The 17,240-nt window shown below is 39.0% G+C and overlaps 1 protein-coding gene across 1 annotated transcript in view; it reads right to left on the bottom strand.

Moving 5' to 3' along the window:
• DCC (DCC netrin 1 receptor) overlaps positions 1 to 17,240 on the bottom strand; it is an 837,937-nt gene that overhangs the window by 206,651 nt on the left and 614,046 nt on the right. Inside the window, exon 9 of the mRNA XM_075586416.1 lies at positions 15,954 to 16,108. Coding sequence (XP_075442531.1) covers positions 15,954 to 16,108 — 155 coding nt within the window. The remainder of the gene's footprint in view (positions 1 to 15,953; positions 16,109 to 17,240) is intronic.

The raw sequence follows: 17,240 nt of genomic DNA, 5'->3' as shown, positions 1-17,240 counted from the left end.
GGGGGGGGGCAAACCCCACAGGATAGCCTGTCACTGTCTGCACCTAGGAGAAATTATGTGACAGGGGGCAGAAAGACACACACACACAAACACACACACATACATATACACACACACATTTTACAGTTGCATTTATTTGTTCTCAAGCTATTGCTGCAAGATCACTGAACTTATGCCAAGAGATTATTTATAATGATGTTGATAAGGAAAAAAATTACTGTATCATATCTGTCGGTAGAATCAAAATGCTACTTCTCCTTTGACTGAGTCACAGTTTGCATTAAGTTTCCTTCATTTTCAGAATTTAACAGATAAGGAGTTCATTAACTTCTTGGCAGATTCTGTCTACTTCGGAGATAACTAGAGGAAGACAAATAGATTTCTACATTAAATTATTGAGCAGAAGTTTGAGAATGACTTCAATTAAGAATGAATGTTGTAAAGCTCTAGGAGATTAGATCTTTTGTCTTAATGTTAATTGATAAATCCCATTTGAATATGTCACCCAAACAGTAACTGAAGTACAAAAGTTTACAACTGAATGGGGCATATTTAATTACATTTCTAGAATAAGTAATTATCACTTAACTGTATGCCCATGTTTCACACACACAGCTACTGTGTATATCCTACTGTACACAAATGCAAAGTTTAAATGCACCAAATCCTTCCCGTGAGCTTGAATGTAGTTACAAATAGTGTCATTAAATATTTGACAGTTTTGAAGGGTAAAGCTTCAATGCTACCTTAGGAACATATATACTTCCTATTTGCATTCCATTGAACTAAGTGGGATATGTAATTAATCATTTAATGAAAAAAACACATTACAATAAACCATTTGGCATATAAACAATATAGAAAATGGCACTAAGCTGTTTTCTTTAGGGTAAAAGGGTATGTGCTATTATTTAAAAAAATGCATTGAAATGAGATACATATATTATGCCATATCATACTTATATGTTGAAGGCTATGATAGTACTGTCTTATTTTGCTGTATTTATACAAAGACAAAAAGCATAAACACTGAATAGCACTTCTATAGTACAGGCATACCCCGCATTAACGTACGCAATGGGACCGGAGCATGTATGTAAAGCGAAAATGTACTTAAAGTGAAGCACTATCCTTTTCCCACTTATCGACGCATGTACTGTACTGCAATCGTCATATACGTGCATAACTGATGTAAATAACGCATGTGTAACAGGCTCTATTGTCTCCCCGCTTGCGCACAGCTTCGGTACAGGTAAGGAGCCGGTATTGCTATTCAGGACATGCTGACAGACGCATGCGCGAGCTGCCGTTTGCCTATTGAGCAATATGTACTTACTCGCGAGTGTACTTAAAGTGAGTGTCCTTAAACCGGGGTATGCCTGTATCTAGAACAGGGGTGCACACAGTTTATGACATGAACCCCGCTGTCTCCACTCCCCTCCGGCTCGCGCCCCCCCCCCTCCCCGCACAGCCTTGGCATCAAATGACGTCATGGGGTCATGTGATGCCATGTTTCCATGGCAACGTGACGTCAAAGACCCCGCGACGTCATTTGACGCCGGGTTGCCATGGAGACGCGATGATGAAAGGGAAGGTGAGTATAAGTTACAGAGGCCTCACGCGATCCCCAGCATTTATTTGAAATGCTTTCAGGGAAGCGTGGGGCCTCTGTAACAGCTTTGCCCCACCCCCCAGAAAATCTCATGTCCACGCTGGTGGGCGTACCCCCCACTTTTCACACCCCTGATCTAGAACATTGCTTTTCAACCGGGGATCTGTCGGCAACCCTACAGGGTTCCCTGTATTTTTCAAGCCATTTAAAAATTGTACCACATACAGAAAAATTTACACTGCATCTGATATCAGAAACACTATTACAGAGGGTTGGGGTTCCTTACAATCCATCTGATCTCAGGCACGCTATTAGAGATGGTTGGGGTTCCTTACAATACTGTATATCTGATTTCAGACATGCTATTAGAGAGGGTTGTGTTCCTTACAATGAATCTGATCTGAGACGCATTATTAGAGAGGGTTGGGGTTCCTTACAATGCATCTGATCTCAGACGCATTATTAGAGAGGGTTGGGGTTCCTTACAATGCATCTAATTTCAGACGCGCTATTAGAGAGGGTTGGGGTTCCTTACAATGCATCTGATCTCCGACGTTCTATTAGAGAGGGTTAGAGTTCCTTACAATGCATTTGATATCAGACGCGCTATTTGAGAGGGTTGGGGTTCCTTACAATGCATCTAATCTCAGACGCTTTTAGATGGGTTGGGGTTCCTACAGTACCCATGCATCTGATCTCAGACGCACTATTAGAGAGGGTTGGGGTTCCTTACATTGCATCTGATCTCAGACGCATTATTAGAGAGGGTTGGGGTTCCTTACAATGCATCTGATCTCAGACGCATTATTAGAGAGGGTTGGGGTTCCTTACAATGCATCTGATCTCAGAAACGCTATTAGAGAAGGTTGGGGTTCCTTACAATGCGTCGGATCTCAGACACGCTATTATTTACATCCCCGTTACTTTTTCATCATTATTGTGACTATAGTAATTAGTTAATTTATTTGGCTAAATTAACAAGATGTATAAGTAACTTGTGACTATGGTACAATGTATACCTTTATGAATAAACACTTTTTCGTGGATGAATGTCAAAATTCATTGACCAATTGTACAACTGGTTGATTGAAGAACCCAGTCAAGAGAAGTAAAAATGATTCTAAAAAGACAAAATGGCTTCAAAGTAAGCTTTTTGTAATTGTGTACTGGAGCTTAATTACAAAATAAAGTACTTAGTGCTCCTAAAATCTAATGATACGTCTGGGTTTGTTCGGCAATGCCTTTTCTATCAAGCTGTCAGAAACCTGTCATTCACTCCACTATAATGCAATGATAATTATTTTTTGGATTTTTGCATTTTTTTTTGTAATTATAACATTTACTCCAGTTGTTAAAGTAAAATATGAGCTTTACTGTAGCCTCTTGGCATGTGGTATGGAAAGGGCCCCATATATAATTGATTTTGCTCCTACAGTATGGTTAAACGAGCCCATAATAAACTAAAGACATTCAGTTTAACAGAAACAAGATACAATCTAAAAATATATATATATCATTATTATTTAGTATGTTTGGGGTATTGGCATTTTATGTCCTTCATCCCGGGGAAATATATCTCAATTGAACATAATCAATAGGTCAATTACAAATCTCTCACAGAATGACTACTGTACTAACCCACATGGAGAGAGGGACCATTCTTCAGTATTGATAGAAATTTAGTAGACTATTTCGTTTTTATTTTGGGTTTTTTACATTACAAAACTACAATAAGTATGTTATTTACAGTATGCCTCAAAAATGATCAGACTACAGGTAGTCCTCGTTATCCAAAGTTTCACTTTACAACTAATGGCATATCCAAAGCTTTACAATGCAACCCTACGGGCTGTTTTTCGATGCCAGAATGCGCTATCCAACGCCTGAATGCGTTATCCGACGCTCACCGCCACTGATTAACATGGGACTCACTTTACAACGGTTTCACTATCCAACGCTACTTCCAGAACGGATTCCGTTGGATAACCGAGGACTGCCTGTGTAGATGTGCTTCCAGTGGAATTAGTAACTGTCACATTAGATCTCATGAGGAAAGACATATTTCAGACTATTAGAACATGCACATTATCCAGAGTTAGCATAAAGAGACAATTGCAATGTTCCTAATTTGCTTCCACTGACTATTTGTATCTGGACTGGAGACACTGTCAGTAATACGTTTGTCTCTTTAAATATTTGCTGTGGATGGGATATTTTGCTTTTATCTGGATCAACAGCAATACCTGAATGGTCATTGCTGGAAACCAATCATTGGCCTTTTTGACCTACTGTAGGGATTTCCTTTGCCAAATTCACTGTTTAACAGTATTTCATTCTATCTACAGGGTTCACACAATATATTTCTGCTGCTGTACAGCAAAAATTAAAAGTCTATATTATCCTTTAATGTGTATGTTATTTCTAGAATTTATATTTTAAAATAAGTTTTCCATTGGTATAGCTAATTTAATACAAGAGGACAGAACAATGCAATGCACAACTCCCCCGCACTGGGAAATAATGTGTAATGTCTTTCCAAATTATTGAAATGCACCAACATTGTTAATATAAGACTGATTAGCATCATATTAGGTGAGCACCTGATTGTTCATCATTATAAATTATTCTAAATCTTCTTGAACCTCTGCCACTTCTTCTGCATGACTGGCTGTGCAGACTGGAAACGCACCACTAAAAAAAAACTATAAACAGCTGTGTGCAGACAGGCCTGCAGGAATATACAGCAGCGCGATTCCAAATCCTATTTCATAAAGCAATACTTTTCTCTGAGTGATTGCCTGGCTGGTACAGAAAGACCTCCTTTCTCCTTCCCCACTGGTGCTGAAACGTCCAGCAATGCATTGCTCTGCACTGATCATGCTTTTGCTCGTCCTTCCAGCAATCATGAAAATCACTGATTGTAGATAGCATTACTGCTCAAGGCACAATTAAACATTGAAATGTATGAGTCTCCAAAATAACAGTTATATGATCTATATACAGTATATTAGATTATTTTGATTGATTGATATATATATATATATATATATATATATATATATATATATATATAAAAATATATTTATATATATATATAATCAAAAAAATAAATAGATGATACCGTTCTGTGGCTAACGAAATGCTTTTATTTGTGCGAGCTTTCGAGATACACTGATCTCTTCTTCCGGCGATGTTACAATGAATGAAGCAAAAGGTAAACTTAAAAACAGTGTCTCTTGGAATGTTATCTGTGCTGTTCCTTCCCCTGGTGTGGATGTGTTTTATGGCTAGAGGTGTCAAAATGTTACTGTGAAAGCAAGTTAAGAAAGAGTGTGTATGTGTATCAGTGTGAATACAAATGTGTAAAGGTGTAAAGCACTGTATATACTGTGGGCTCTCCATTCATTTTTATTCACACTGATACACATACACACTCTTTCTTAACTTGCTTTCACAGTAACCTTTTGACACCTCTAGCCATAAAACACATCCACACCGGGGGAAGGAACAGCACAGATAACATTCCAAGAGACACTGTTTTTAAGTTTACCTTTTGCTTCATTCATTGTAACATCGCCGGAAGAAGAGATCAGTGTATCTCGAAAGCTCGCACAAATAAAAGCATTTCGTTAGCCACAGAACGGTATCATCTATTTATTTTTTTGATTATTGAAACTCGGCTAACACGGTACTGATACCTCTACATGTATATATATATATATATATATATATATATATATATATATATATATCAAAAGAATGCTCTCAAAAGAATCTAAGTGCATACTAGCACTCTTAGGCCATGTTTATAGTGCCGGCGACGCGACCGATGACATCACCCATCGCCGTTGGCGAAAGTTGCACTTAAAGTTTGAGCGACGTCGCTGGCGACAAGGCCAGTGACGTCACAAAGGGGGAGGGCAGAGTGCAATAGGCGCTCTGTGATTAGTTTAGAGACAGTCACATGTGGCGACTGTCTCTCCAAAAATCAAATAACACTAACTTCCAAATTTTTGGTCGCTACATCGCTCTATCGCTCCGTCACCGACGTGCGCTGCTATAAGCGCATGCAACGGATTCAATGTATTTATTTTGTTGCCATCGCCAGGTACTATAAGCACAGTCTTAGGATGATTATTAGCACATCATCTGCTTTGCTGATACCATGAGGAATTATTTGGTGAAGTATTGATTTTATATTGCTCAAGCCTGCAATATACCGTTCGAGACTCATTCTCACTACAAGTGGCAACTATTGTTACAAATATGTTTCAGTACTTATACCTTGTACATATCTTTCTCTTTGCTACGATTCTGAACTCAATGGTCCCACGGTCAATAGGATATGGATACCTAACAAGTGATTCTTATAGTACTATCAATATTCATTATGCATGATATCTGACCCTATTTATTCATTCTGCTGGGTTTCAGTTCTGTTCCATCTAGAACTGTGTACATTTCTCTGCATTTTTGTGTCTTTATTGGACCGGCCGTTCTATACTTTCAATGGGAACAATTTTGATCCCCCGGTCAGTTTTGGTAATTATATGGACATTTCTATCTATTATGTAATTTTGCAAGTGATTTCTCTGAGAAGATTACATTTGTCCCTTAGTATTAAATAGCTCTGGTTAGTGCTAATTGCAGCATAGTAGGAGGTTTCTCTTTCAGGTCCCCTCCTGATCTTAATCTGTCTGTTTTATTATTCTCTGTCTATATTGGTTAAATAAATGTGTTACTTTTTGCATTTCATCAGAGTGCTTCAAATGGGTTTTCTTTCTCTTTTGTGTTTTCATATATGTTTCCCACAGCACCACCACTAGCCTTATCTCTGGCTTTATTTTATGGTTTTTGATGATTATAATTTAATAGTTATTTTTGATGCTGTTCTCGCTGTGTGTTAATATATATATAAGTTCAGATACACTTTTTTATATGCAGATGCGGCAACACTCACTGTCTCCGGCGTCGTATCAAAAAAGGAAAAGTTTGGGGCGCCGGAGACGGTGTCTGCCGGGTCAGTAATTCTAAATCGAAACCCCCGCAATGTTAATCTTCAGTGCCGGGGCCACGGTGATCGTATGATGGCAGTTTTCCCTGCTGCCGGAGACAATCTCTCTCACAACATCTGTAGATACATCAACTTTAATTAAAAAAAAATACACTAGATTTGCCTTCGGAAGGATACTGTGGTATTTGGTGCTGTTACGTTTAAATGAGTCTGCTTGGTTCTCGTCATTAGCCTTGGATGAATATTTGGCATATCGTGCTAGTGGCATCAAATGTTGGAATGAGAGGATGCTAATCAGTTTTCTACATTTACGATGCATTTCTGTTTATTGTGCAATCAGACTTGTGGCTTTTTCTTCTTCTCAAATGAGTTAGTTGCACCAGATCAAATTCTGAAGCAATAACATCAAGAGCAGTTTCGTCTTTTGCTTATTTCTGTTTCGAAATCATAACGGACAAAATGATATGGTAATTAGTGTTCACAGAAACGAGAATTGAACGAAATCATGTTTACACAATACAAAATGAAAAGGTTGTGTTTCTCTGTAGGTTGTTCAAAGCACCATTCCCAACAAATAAATGTTACTTTTTTTTGCCAAGAATGAAAATGTTCTTGTACAGTATCTTGGCAGTATTTCAGTGTCCTATTATTTTACTGTCTACTCTTAAAAATAAAAATCTTTAACAAAGTACATTTCCAAAGTGGAGTAACTAAAGTGGAAGCATTTGGTCTAAAAAAGCTGTCAGAGATATGAGCCTATTCTAGTAGGTTCGATAACTAACTCATCGAGAATTTTGGGCACTTCTCGAATGAGTTGGCATATGTATCTGTTCTGTAAGCTTCGATAACATGCCAAACTCGCTCGGGAAGTGCTTGTCCCTCATCGGTAGCGCTCCCGCTCAGACAAACCATGCAGGAGGTCCAAAACAGCTCAGACTCGCATTTCTAGGGAAATCGACCTATTCTAGTGTCTCTGAGATTCTCATTGAGGATGACATCATGGTTTCCTATTGGCCTGTATGACGTGGATATTTAAGCTACCATTTGACCATGCAAGTTCCCCGGCTGCAGAGATACCGGCACCCCATACAGAGGTAAGTATTTCTGGAAGCAGAGGGTCCCCAAAGAAGAAATGAATGGGGTTCAGCGCCAGAGACCTCCTGCTTCAATACTAGAACTAACAAAAAAGATAGAGTGGAAAGTGTGTTGCTGCTTTGACATGGTTTGGCCAAAAGATTGAAGTAAATGACCCATATTTATGAGAAGAAAAAACATATATAAATTAACTAAATATTTGTCCTATTACATGTGCACTGGGGCGTCTTTATTTACAGTTGTATATTTCACTCTTCTCTATGCCGTGGAGAAAATACAAGGGACACAGCGTACAACTGGTAGTGTATGACCTGATCATGGGGCCAAACTTGACGGGGTGCATGTTTGATATGTTTAGGCCAAAAGATTAAACTAAATTACTTAGTTTCTTACGAGAAAAAACAACATATACAAATGAACTAAATAATTTGCCACATTGTACGTGCATTTGGGGCTTTTTTGTTTACTGGGGCCAAAGAAGGTGTCCAGTATTGAACTGTACTGTCCTGAATTCGGACACTGTCCAGTAAACAATAGAGCTAATACTGGACATGTATGTGTCTGGTATTACCTCTCTGGACATAGGGCCTTATTCAGAAAGCCTCGATAAGGCCCTTATCGAGCACTTATCGCCCAAAATGGGTACTCGTATTCAGATAGCCTCGATAAGTGCTCGATAACGGCCTGTATCGATGCAAAATTTTATCACCATCCGAAATTCGCCAACTGAGCGTCGATCAGCCGCTTATCGACCATTTTCGGAGGGTTGATAAACTTGCGCGATTCAGAGACCCGCAAGTCGGCTGTCGCGGCCTATCGCAGCCCATCGCAGCCCTAAAAGGCGTTCTTCTCCCCAAATCCAATTCACCACAAAATTGTTGGTCAATTGGTGGGGAGATGTGTCGATGAGCAGCGATGTGTCGGGACTTAGAAAAAATCAGGCCCCTTTCCTGCCTCGGATTGATGCCGGGGGTCTCCGGAGCTGATAGCCATTAATAGCAGCTCCGGACCCCCCCGGCATGCATCGAGGCAGGAAACGTGAATGTACAGCAACTTCATTACCTTAGCGGCTAACAGCTAAGGCAATGAAGGGGTTAAACACCCGTGCCAGGCTTACTGTAAGAAACATACAATACAATACTGTAGCTAGCGGGGGTGGGTGAAGAGGGAATTTGGCCCTTAGTGGCTGTTTAGGCATTGCGGGGGATTTGCGGGGGGAGTTAACCCCGTTAATACCGCTAAGGTAATACAGGGGTTAACTCAACTGCTACCCACCCGCAAGGTCTAAACACCCATCCTTAGGGCTAATACCCCCTTCACCCATCCGTGAGGCCTATGCACACACCCCTGACTGACTATACCCACCCTATACCCATTGAGTAGTATAGTGGTACACCATACCCATATAATAATAATATGGGCATGATAAGCCTCTATAGCACTCAATGGGCACCCTAATGACAATAAATTAATACACAAGACACACAGTAATAAAACATAACTAAACTCCAAAAAATCACATGTCACTAAATAAAATCAGTAGCCAGCTAATCCAATCAATAGAAGCAATTACATGAACAATGAATTAATTAAACCATTACCCAATCAAACCAATTAATTCCTAACACAACTTAAAATGAATAGTAACACTAACCAATCCAAACAATTAATTACTCCAACATTAATGAATGTAACCATTAAAAGACAAAGAAATAAATTAAAACAATCTCTGAAGTAACCATAAAACACATTAGCTAACATAATATAACATTAAGTACAAGTGAACACCAATCGCAAACCTTTTATTACATTAAGCATAAACAAACAATCACATCCACGTAATAAACTGCAATAACAAGCGAGAAATGCCCCCCAAATATTGTCATAATGTATTAATCTGTACCCTAAAGAGATACCGATTAATATATTATCAGTCAATGTGCCTCCCCCAAAAAATAAAAAAACACATCCAAAGATTAAACCTGTAAAAAGAGACATTTACAAACAGTGAATATATTACTTACCATTAGAAGCGGTGGCCCTCCGACTCCCGGGGAAACAGGAAGCTCACGTACCTTGAAGGCCTCCAACAGCATCCGATGCCATCCGCCATGAAGATCCAGCTCAGGTACCCCAATCTTCTTTTTTCTTTCTTTAATCACCTTCTTCTATCTTCATCTGTAACCATTTCTTGTTCTTCTTTATCTTCTTTCTTCATCTGTCAATACAACATACCCCATGTTAAATCCCAGTCGATGCTGTCTCGTCGGCTTCTTGGGCTCAAATGAGGCGTCACAGCCTTAAATATGACTTGTGACGTCACATTTAGCCTCAAAATGGTTAACAGCCACCTGATTGGCTGTTAAAACCATGTTCCGACATGTTTTTTTTTTTTTTTGCTGTGACGTCACTTAAAGGAAATGATGACAGCCAATCAGAATGGCTGTGCTTCATTTGCCTTTAAGATGACGTCACTAAATCCAAGATGGCCGGCGTCACATAGTATTTCAGCCAATCAGATTGTGTGAACCAATTCCCCACTCTGATTGGCTGAAATATCTTGTGACACAGCGGCCATCTTGGATTTAGTGACGTCATCTTAAAGGCAAATGAAGCACATCCATTCTGATTGGCTGGCATCATTCCCTTTAAGTGACATCACTGCAACAAAAAAAAAATTATGTCGGAACATGGTTTTAACAGCCAATCAGGTGGGTGTTAAACATTTTGAGGGTAAATGTGACGTCACAAGCCATATTTAAGGCCGTGACGCCTCATTTGAGCCCAAGAAGCTGACGAGACAGCATCGGCTGGGATTTAACATGGGGTATTTTGGATTGACAAATGAAGAAAGAAGATAAAGAAGAACAAGAAATGGTTACAGATGAAGATAGAAGAAGGTGATTAAAGAAAGAAAAAAGAAGATTGGGGTACCTGAGCCGGATCTTCATGGCGGATGGCATCGGTTGCTGTTGGAGGCCTTCAAGGTATGTGAGCTTCCTGTTTCCCCGGGAGTCGGAGGGCCACTGCTTCTAATGGTAAGTAATATGTTCAATGTTTGTAAATGTCTCTTTTTACAGGTTTAATCTTTGGATGTGTTTTTTGATTTTTTTGGGGGAGGCACATTGACTGATAATATATTAATCGGTACCTCTTTAGGGTACAGATTAATACATTATTATGACAATATTTGGGGGGCATTTCTCGCTTGTTATTGCAGTTTATTATGTGGATGTGATTGTTTGTTTATGCTTAATGTAATAAAAGGTTTGCGATTGGTGTTCGCTTGTACTTAATGTTATATTATGTTAGCTAATGTGTTTTATGATTACTTCAGAGATTGTTTTAATTTATTTCTTTGTCTTTTAATGGTTACATTCATTAATGTTGGAGTAATTAATTGTTTGGATTGGTTAGTGTTACTATTCATTTTTCGTTGGTTTAGGAATTAATTGGTTTGATTGGGTAATGGTTTAATTAAATAATTGTTGATGTAATTGCTTCTATTGATTGGATTAGCTGGCTACTGATTTTATTTAGTGACATGTGATTTTTTGGAGTTTAGTTATGTTTTATTACTGTGTGTCTTGTGTATTACTGTATTGTGATTAGAGTGCCCATTGAGTGCTATAGAGGCTTATCATGCCCATATTATTATTATATGGGTATGATGTAATACTATACTACTCAATGGGTATAGGGTGGGTATAGTCAGTCTGAGGTGGGTGCTTAGGCCTCCGAGGTCAGGGTGGGTTAACCCCTTAATGATTATAGCGGTTAGGAACCGCTAAGGTGATTAAGGGGTTAGTGGCCATTAGAATGTATTTATTTTGTATATATGCTTTCTGGCAACGGAGGACAGGGGGACCTGCTGTTGTGGTAAGTATAACTTTATTTATTTATTTTATTTATGTATGCTAATGCAGTGTTTAATAATGGGCAAATAATCTATTATCCATATCTGGATAATAGTTATTTTGCCCATTACTGTACTGTATGGGTTTGGGCGGAGGGGGGGGAGCATGCATTGATGTTTTTTTAAATATTTATTAATATACATTTCTTTAATAATTCGTGCAGGGGTTCTCCGGAGCTGAACCACGTTGGTTTTATGTCCGGGGACCCCCTGCTTTCCGAGATACAGGCCTCTTTATGGGGGTCCAGTATGCCTCGGCATTGAAATGTCCCGCGTCACGTGACCGGGACATTTCCTTGCATAGGAGATACCGGCACCCCATAAAGGTGCCTGTATCTCGGGAAGCAGGGGGTCCCCGGACATAAAACCAACGTGGTTCAGCTCCGGAGACCCCCTGCACCTCTACACTATTAAAGAAATGTATATTTAGATAAATAATTTCGGGCGACATTTCCGCTGGGAGAGGCGGCTCTCTCTGCAGCAGAAATGAATCGCCAGTTTAGGCCTTTTCAGAGGCTCGAGGCTCTCGCTGGCAGCAACTCGCCCGTTTTGGGCATTTTGCTATCACTGGTAATCGAGCCTTTCTGAATACCGTGATAGCAACGCCCAAAAAATAGTCATTTTAAATTCCCTGGCGATTTTTTTTATCAACCCTCTCTGAATAAGGCCCATAGTGACTTGACAGGCGTGGGGGGCTGCAGGATTTCCCAGAGCCGTGAGAGAGCAGGGCTGCTGCTAGGGGGCTGAACAGCTTCCTCCATCCTGATTAGCTGCTGCTGGGTAATGCAGCCAATCAGGAGGAGGTGTTAAGAGCCCTTGGGGTGGGACCAAGAAGAAGAGGAAACAGCATGGAGCGGAGAGGGGTGTGTGTGTCTCAAGTATGTTGCACCTTTCACCATTGTGTCCAGTATTTATGGAGAAGCCACCTGGCAACCCTAGGCCAAATAAAAAGAAGAAAAAACATAATGATCATAATAATGATAAAGATAATGACAAGTAATATTGATTCATAGGTTATATCAAAATTTGAAAAATAACAAATTAACCATTACTGACTCCAAACAAGAGATCATTATCTACATTGTTCCACCTAGTAAAAGGTACATATGTGTTCAAATAGTACTTGTAAAGGATGAAAAAGTATGCAGTGTCATACATACAACCTCGAAAAATTATTCAGAAAAGATATTTAAGGGCAAAATTAAATACATTTCATGTCTACTCAGTATTTATGGTTTTCTACACTGTGACTCAGCAAGAATGATCCTTATATAAAGTTACTATTGTGTAGAAAAATATCCGTTATGGTACTGTATAGTACCCTAGCTTCATCTTAGTGAGTGAATATGTCTATTAATGTAGATTATATTAACTTTTGTAAGATTTGCATCCAAAGAGAAAAAATTGAACGTTTTCAAAGAGTTCAACTCCCCTTATTAATCATGCACCTCTTTTGACATTTAAAGAAACATAAATGATCATTCTCCCGGCCGCTACATGTTGTATGAAAAAAAAAGATTAGACATGTCTTATAGTAAGTCTCCAGTGATTCAACTCACCACTTATAGGTTTCTGATAGAAATTACACATCATAAAACCAAAGAATAAGAGTAAGCTTACGAAGATTTAATCGTGGGTTGAGAAAAAAGCTTCCATTAAAAAGCCCTTAAAATGTTGATTATTTCCAAAAAAAGCTAAATCCACTGTTACTGATCTCTTAAAGAGATTACACAGGATTTTTAGATGTCGTTTTCAACAAACAAGCATCTAAGAAATCCTTCCTACCTTCTTTTATCCTCAAACGTTTGAAAGTCTCGCAACTCTGCTGTCTTCAACAAGTGCAGGAACATATGTTTGGAGTCAAAGGGGCCAATTCTTTAAGATGTGATAAGCGCAGATGACGTGCTATCGCATGGAAAGCCCCATTAAACTCAATGGGACTTTTCATACCATAGCACGTCAGCTGCGCTTATCACACCTTACAGAATAAGGGCCAAAGGGTAGAATGCATTACAGGTTTACTCCTGTCCTGAATACGGAGTTCCAAATAACTCCAATGATTATTTGTAGGTTTTATTTCAATATATATCAAATTATTTTTAAACATACGTTATTAAGATTTTAAAGGAAAGGGAATAACAAAAAAAGAGATGAAAAGGGGGACAGGGGTGACACATTTCCATCACCATAGTTCTACAAAAAATAAATAGATAGGTCAGATGAAAAGCAGACAGGATAAATTACATGTTATCAATATACATACAGTGTACCATCATTTTTAGAGCCCAACCAGTAAAAACGTTCTGACAGTTTCCCAGACTTATAACTGGGAGAATGCTTACAATAGTCCCATCTAGACTTTAAGATAAACTTTAAATCCCTTAATCAAGTTTCTGAATTTACAGTAGGGGCGTCTTCACTTTATTTATCAATTAAACAATCTATACAGGGGTTCCAAACTCTATAGACATTTTTAATTGTATGTCTCGTGAAAGAGGTAAGCTCAATCATCGGCATTGTTATTGATCCTCTGAATAACCATTAATCTGGAAGGCACGGCTGTTTTTCCCCATGATGCCGCAATTGCACATCGAGTCGCTGTACGAATGAGAGTTATCAGTTAAAATAAAATATTTTTTAATTACTATGTCCACCAATCTAACTATTAAATTAAAAATGCTAAATATACTATATTCCCTGAGGTAGCAGGCAATGATTTATACCCAATTTGTGTTGGTTTTAGAAATATTAGACTGTAACTGATAAAATAAAAAAGAATTGTTTAACATGCAGAAACTTTCTAAATATAACTAATTAGTAAATACATGTAGAAGAATTTTTTTAAAAATATTTGGACTGGAAAACATTTAAAAAATAAGTGGTATATTTTATTTTTAGAACTAGTATTTGAAAGAGTGACAAATAAATAAGAGCTAAAAAATATACATACATTAAAATGTGGGTCACAGATTTTCTGCACAAGAAATCGCATTCACGGCGATTTAAATGATATACTTGAGATATCACTAAAAGTGTTTGTTGTACAGTAGGTATCAAACACCAACAAGATTCTGAAATGTTTCTAATCCTCAGCAGTAGATAAAGTAAAACTGATTTTATGGCTAAGATATTCTCCAGAAATAGTCTTGCTGGCATTATACTTTGCATCTGAAAATAACACAACTTCACAAATATTGTGAATAAGCTCTTGCGAGGCTAGAAACGAAAGCAATCTTTTTTTCCGGGTTCTAAATCTGATGGCCTACTTTGAGGTCTCAAGATTTCATGCAGAACAACATTTAACTGACTGAATCGACTGAGCCACTGATTGAGCCACCTGTGCTGAAGCAGGCATATCCACAAAAGCTGGCCTGTTGGTGGTCCTTAAGGACTGACCCCTGGTATAAAAATTCAGCAGAGATGAATACACTACTGGTATGGGCATTTCTCTTCTGATTGTTTAAAGCATTCAGAGAAGAATTACCTTACACTGCAGACAAGGGTCTATCTTCCGCTTGAAAACGCTTGACCTGCATCTACACTCGTGCGTCAACTGGAAATTGTTTTTGAACACAATTCTATGCTGAAACATATTGCACTATTACTCTCTTTTTCTTTCTATTTTTTTATACCCTGAGATTATCTGCGCCCTAATTCCCCTTGGAAACTCGAATTCAAAACCTACGATGTATTTTCTAGAAAAAGACTACCGTCATTTTAATATTGTCGTCTTTTGGACTGCTTGGTAAAAATATTTTCCTTAAACTGGTCCGCTGGACTATGCGGTGGAGGACTGGGTGTGGTGACAAATTCATTCTAGAGTTTCAACCGTGGGCGTAACTACCGCCCGGGCTGCCCAGCCATGTCCCGGGGGAACCAGATTGGGGGGAGGGGGGACACAAATGGAGTGGGGACCCTCCCTGCAGACTCTTGATGACCCCCCCAAGTAGCCCTCCTCCATAATGTCGTAGCGTCGTGTGACCCAGCGTCGTTATGGCAACACAACATCATGCAATGCGCCGAAATGTGACGCAGAGATGTCATGATGCCATGATGTCATAACATCGCCCGGGGGGCCCTTAAGGCATAGGTACGTCACTGGTTTCAACCAGACTGTATTAAGCAACAGCGATATTCTCTCAGTAGTTTTTAGACTCATTGCTCAAGATATTCCTTTAAAACCAATATGACAATCCCCCATTCACTCTTCCTTCCCAGCTATTCACTGATTTGAACAAGTAGCAGGTGATACTTCATTTACAGGCATGGTAACAAAAGCAGTAGGAATTGTTACGCAGGGATTCAGTTATACTTACACTCAGGCTGTGTCTCAGCTTTCAGTGGCTGGGAGCTTTCTCCAGGTCCCCATTCGTTATAGGCCACAACACGGAAAGAGTACGTCTCCTCTGGTTTCAGATTCCCCACTGTAATCTGCAATGCTACGGGCTGTGACGTATTTACAGCCCGTTCCCTGGGAGAAAACAATGCAACACATTAGATGGTATTATGTGTATTAAGCAAATAGAAATGCTACAAATAAATACATCAGTATAAAACACTCAAAACCACAAAACATTTGAGTAAAGGCTGAATGTCGGTCCGCAGAGCCAAAAATGTTGTGGTTCTCACATTTCTGTGTAAGCAAGTGTTTGTTTATGACAGTTTATGCCAACTTTTTTTTATCCATCTGAAATGTGAATTAATAGAGTGTATGTATTATACAAAATGGAATGGACTCTGTTGCTCATATCTACTGAAAGCAGCAATACAGATTTCATTGATTGTTTTCTTGTTGTTGTTTTGTAGATTACAGGTTTGAAGCAGGGAGTCTCCAGTATTGATTTCAGCTCCAGGGACCCCTTGCTTCAAGAGATACTTACCTTCATAGGAGGTTCCGGTATCTATGCAGCCTGGTAACTTGTGTGCCTAACGAAATGCCGGCGTTTAAATGTACCGTGGGCAAATAGGAAGCAGGGACCTCCTCCGGTGTGGCTTCCTATTGGCCCACATAACCCGAACCTTTAAACTCCACAGAGATACCAGCAGTATCTATGGAGGTAAGTATCTCAGGAAGCAAGGGGTCCCAGGAGCTGAAATTAACACTGTTCAGCTCCGGAGACCCCCTGCTTCAACCCTGTTAAAAAAAAAACAATAAATTAAACTTGTATTGCTGCTGTAAAAGCTCATACTATTTCAATTCAAAATATATTTGCGAACGATACAAGAAATATATTGGAGATCTATTTCTACGAATGAAAGTAAACATAAATCTTATTAGATATTTTTGCACTCTGTGAATGACTAAGAAAAGATTTCCAGTTTTTTTTTTTCAAACTGTGGTTTGCCATGTGTGTTGTTAACATGTGACTTATATCAGCTAATGAAGTACACGATACAAACCATTCTGTCCCCTGGCATTAGAAAGCTACTCTGACTTGATCACAGGAACAAGGTCTCACTATATCATTTAGTTCTTTTCATCCCCATTACAAAGCTTGACTTGACAGGAGCTTACCTCTGCATTAAGGACATGTTCACAATGCCTACACCGTTTCACTTATTTCATTTGAACTGGATGCAGTAGAATGAGGGCTACACATTTT

The sequence above is a fragment of the Ascaphus truei genome, chromosome 1 (genome assembly GCF_040206685.1).
Source record: "Ascaphus truei isolate aAscTru1 chromosome 1, aAscTru1.hap1, whole genome shotgun sequence".
Taxonomy (NCBI): Eukaryota; Metazoa; Chordata; class Amphibia; order Anura; family Ascaphidae; genus Ascaphus; species Ascaphus truei.
The sequence above is the reverse complement of the archived record's forward strand: the minus strand, read 5'-3'. Positions and strand labels throughout refer to the sequence as shown.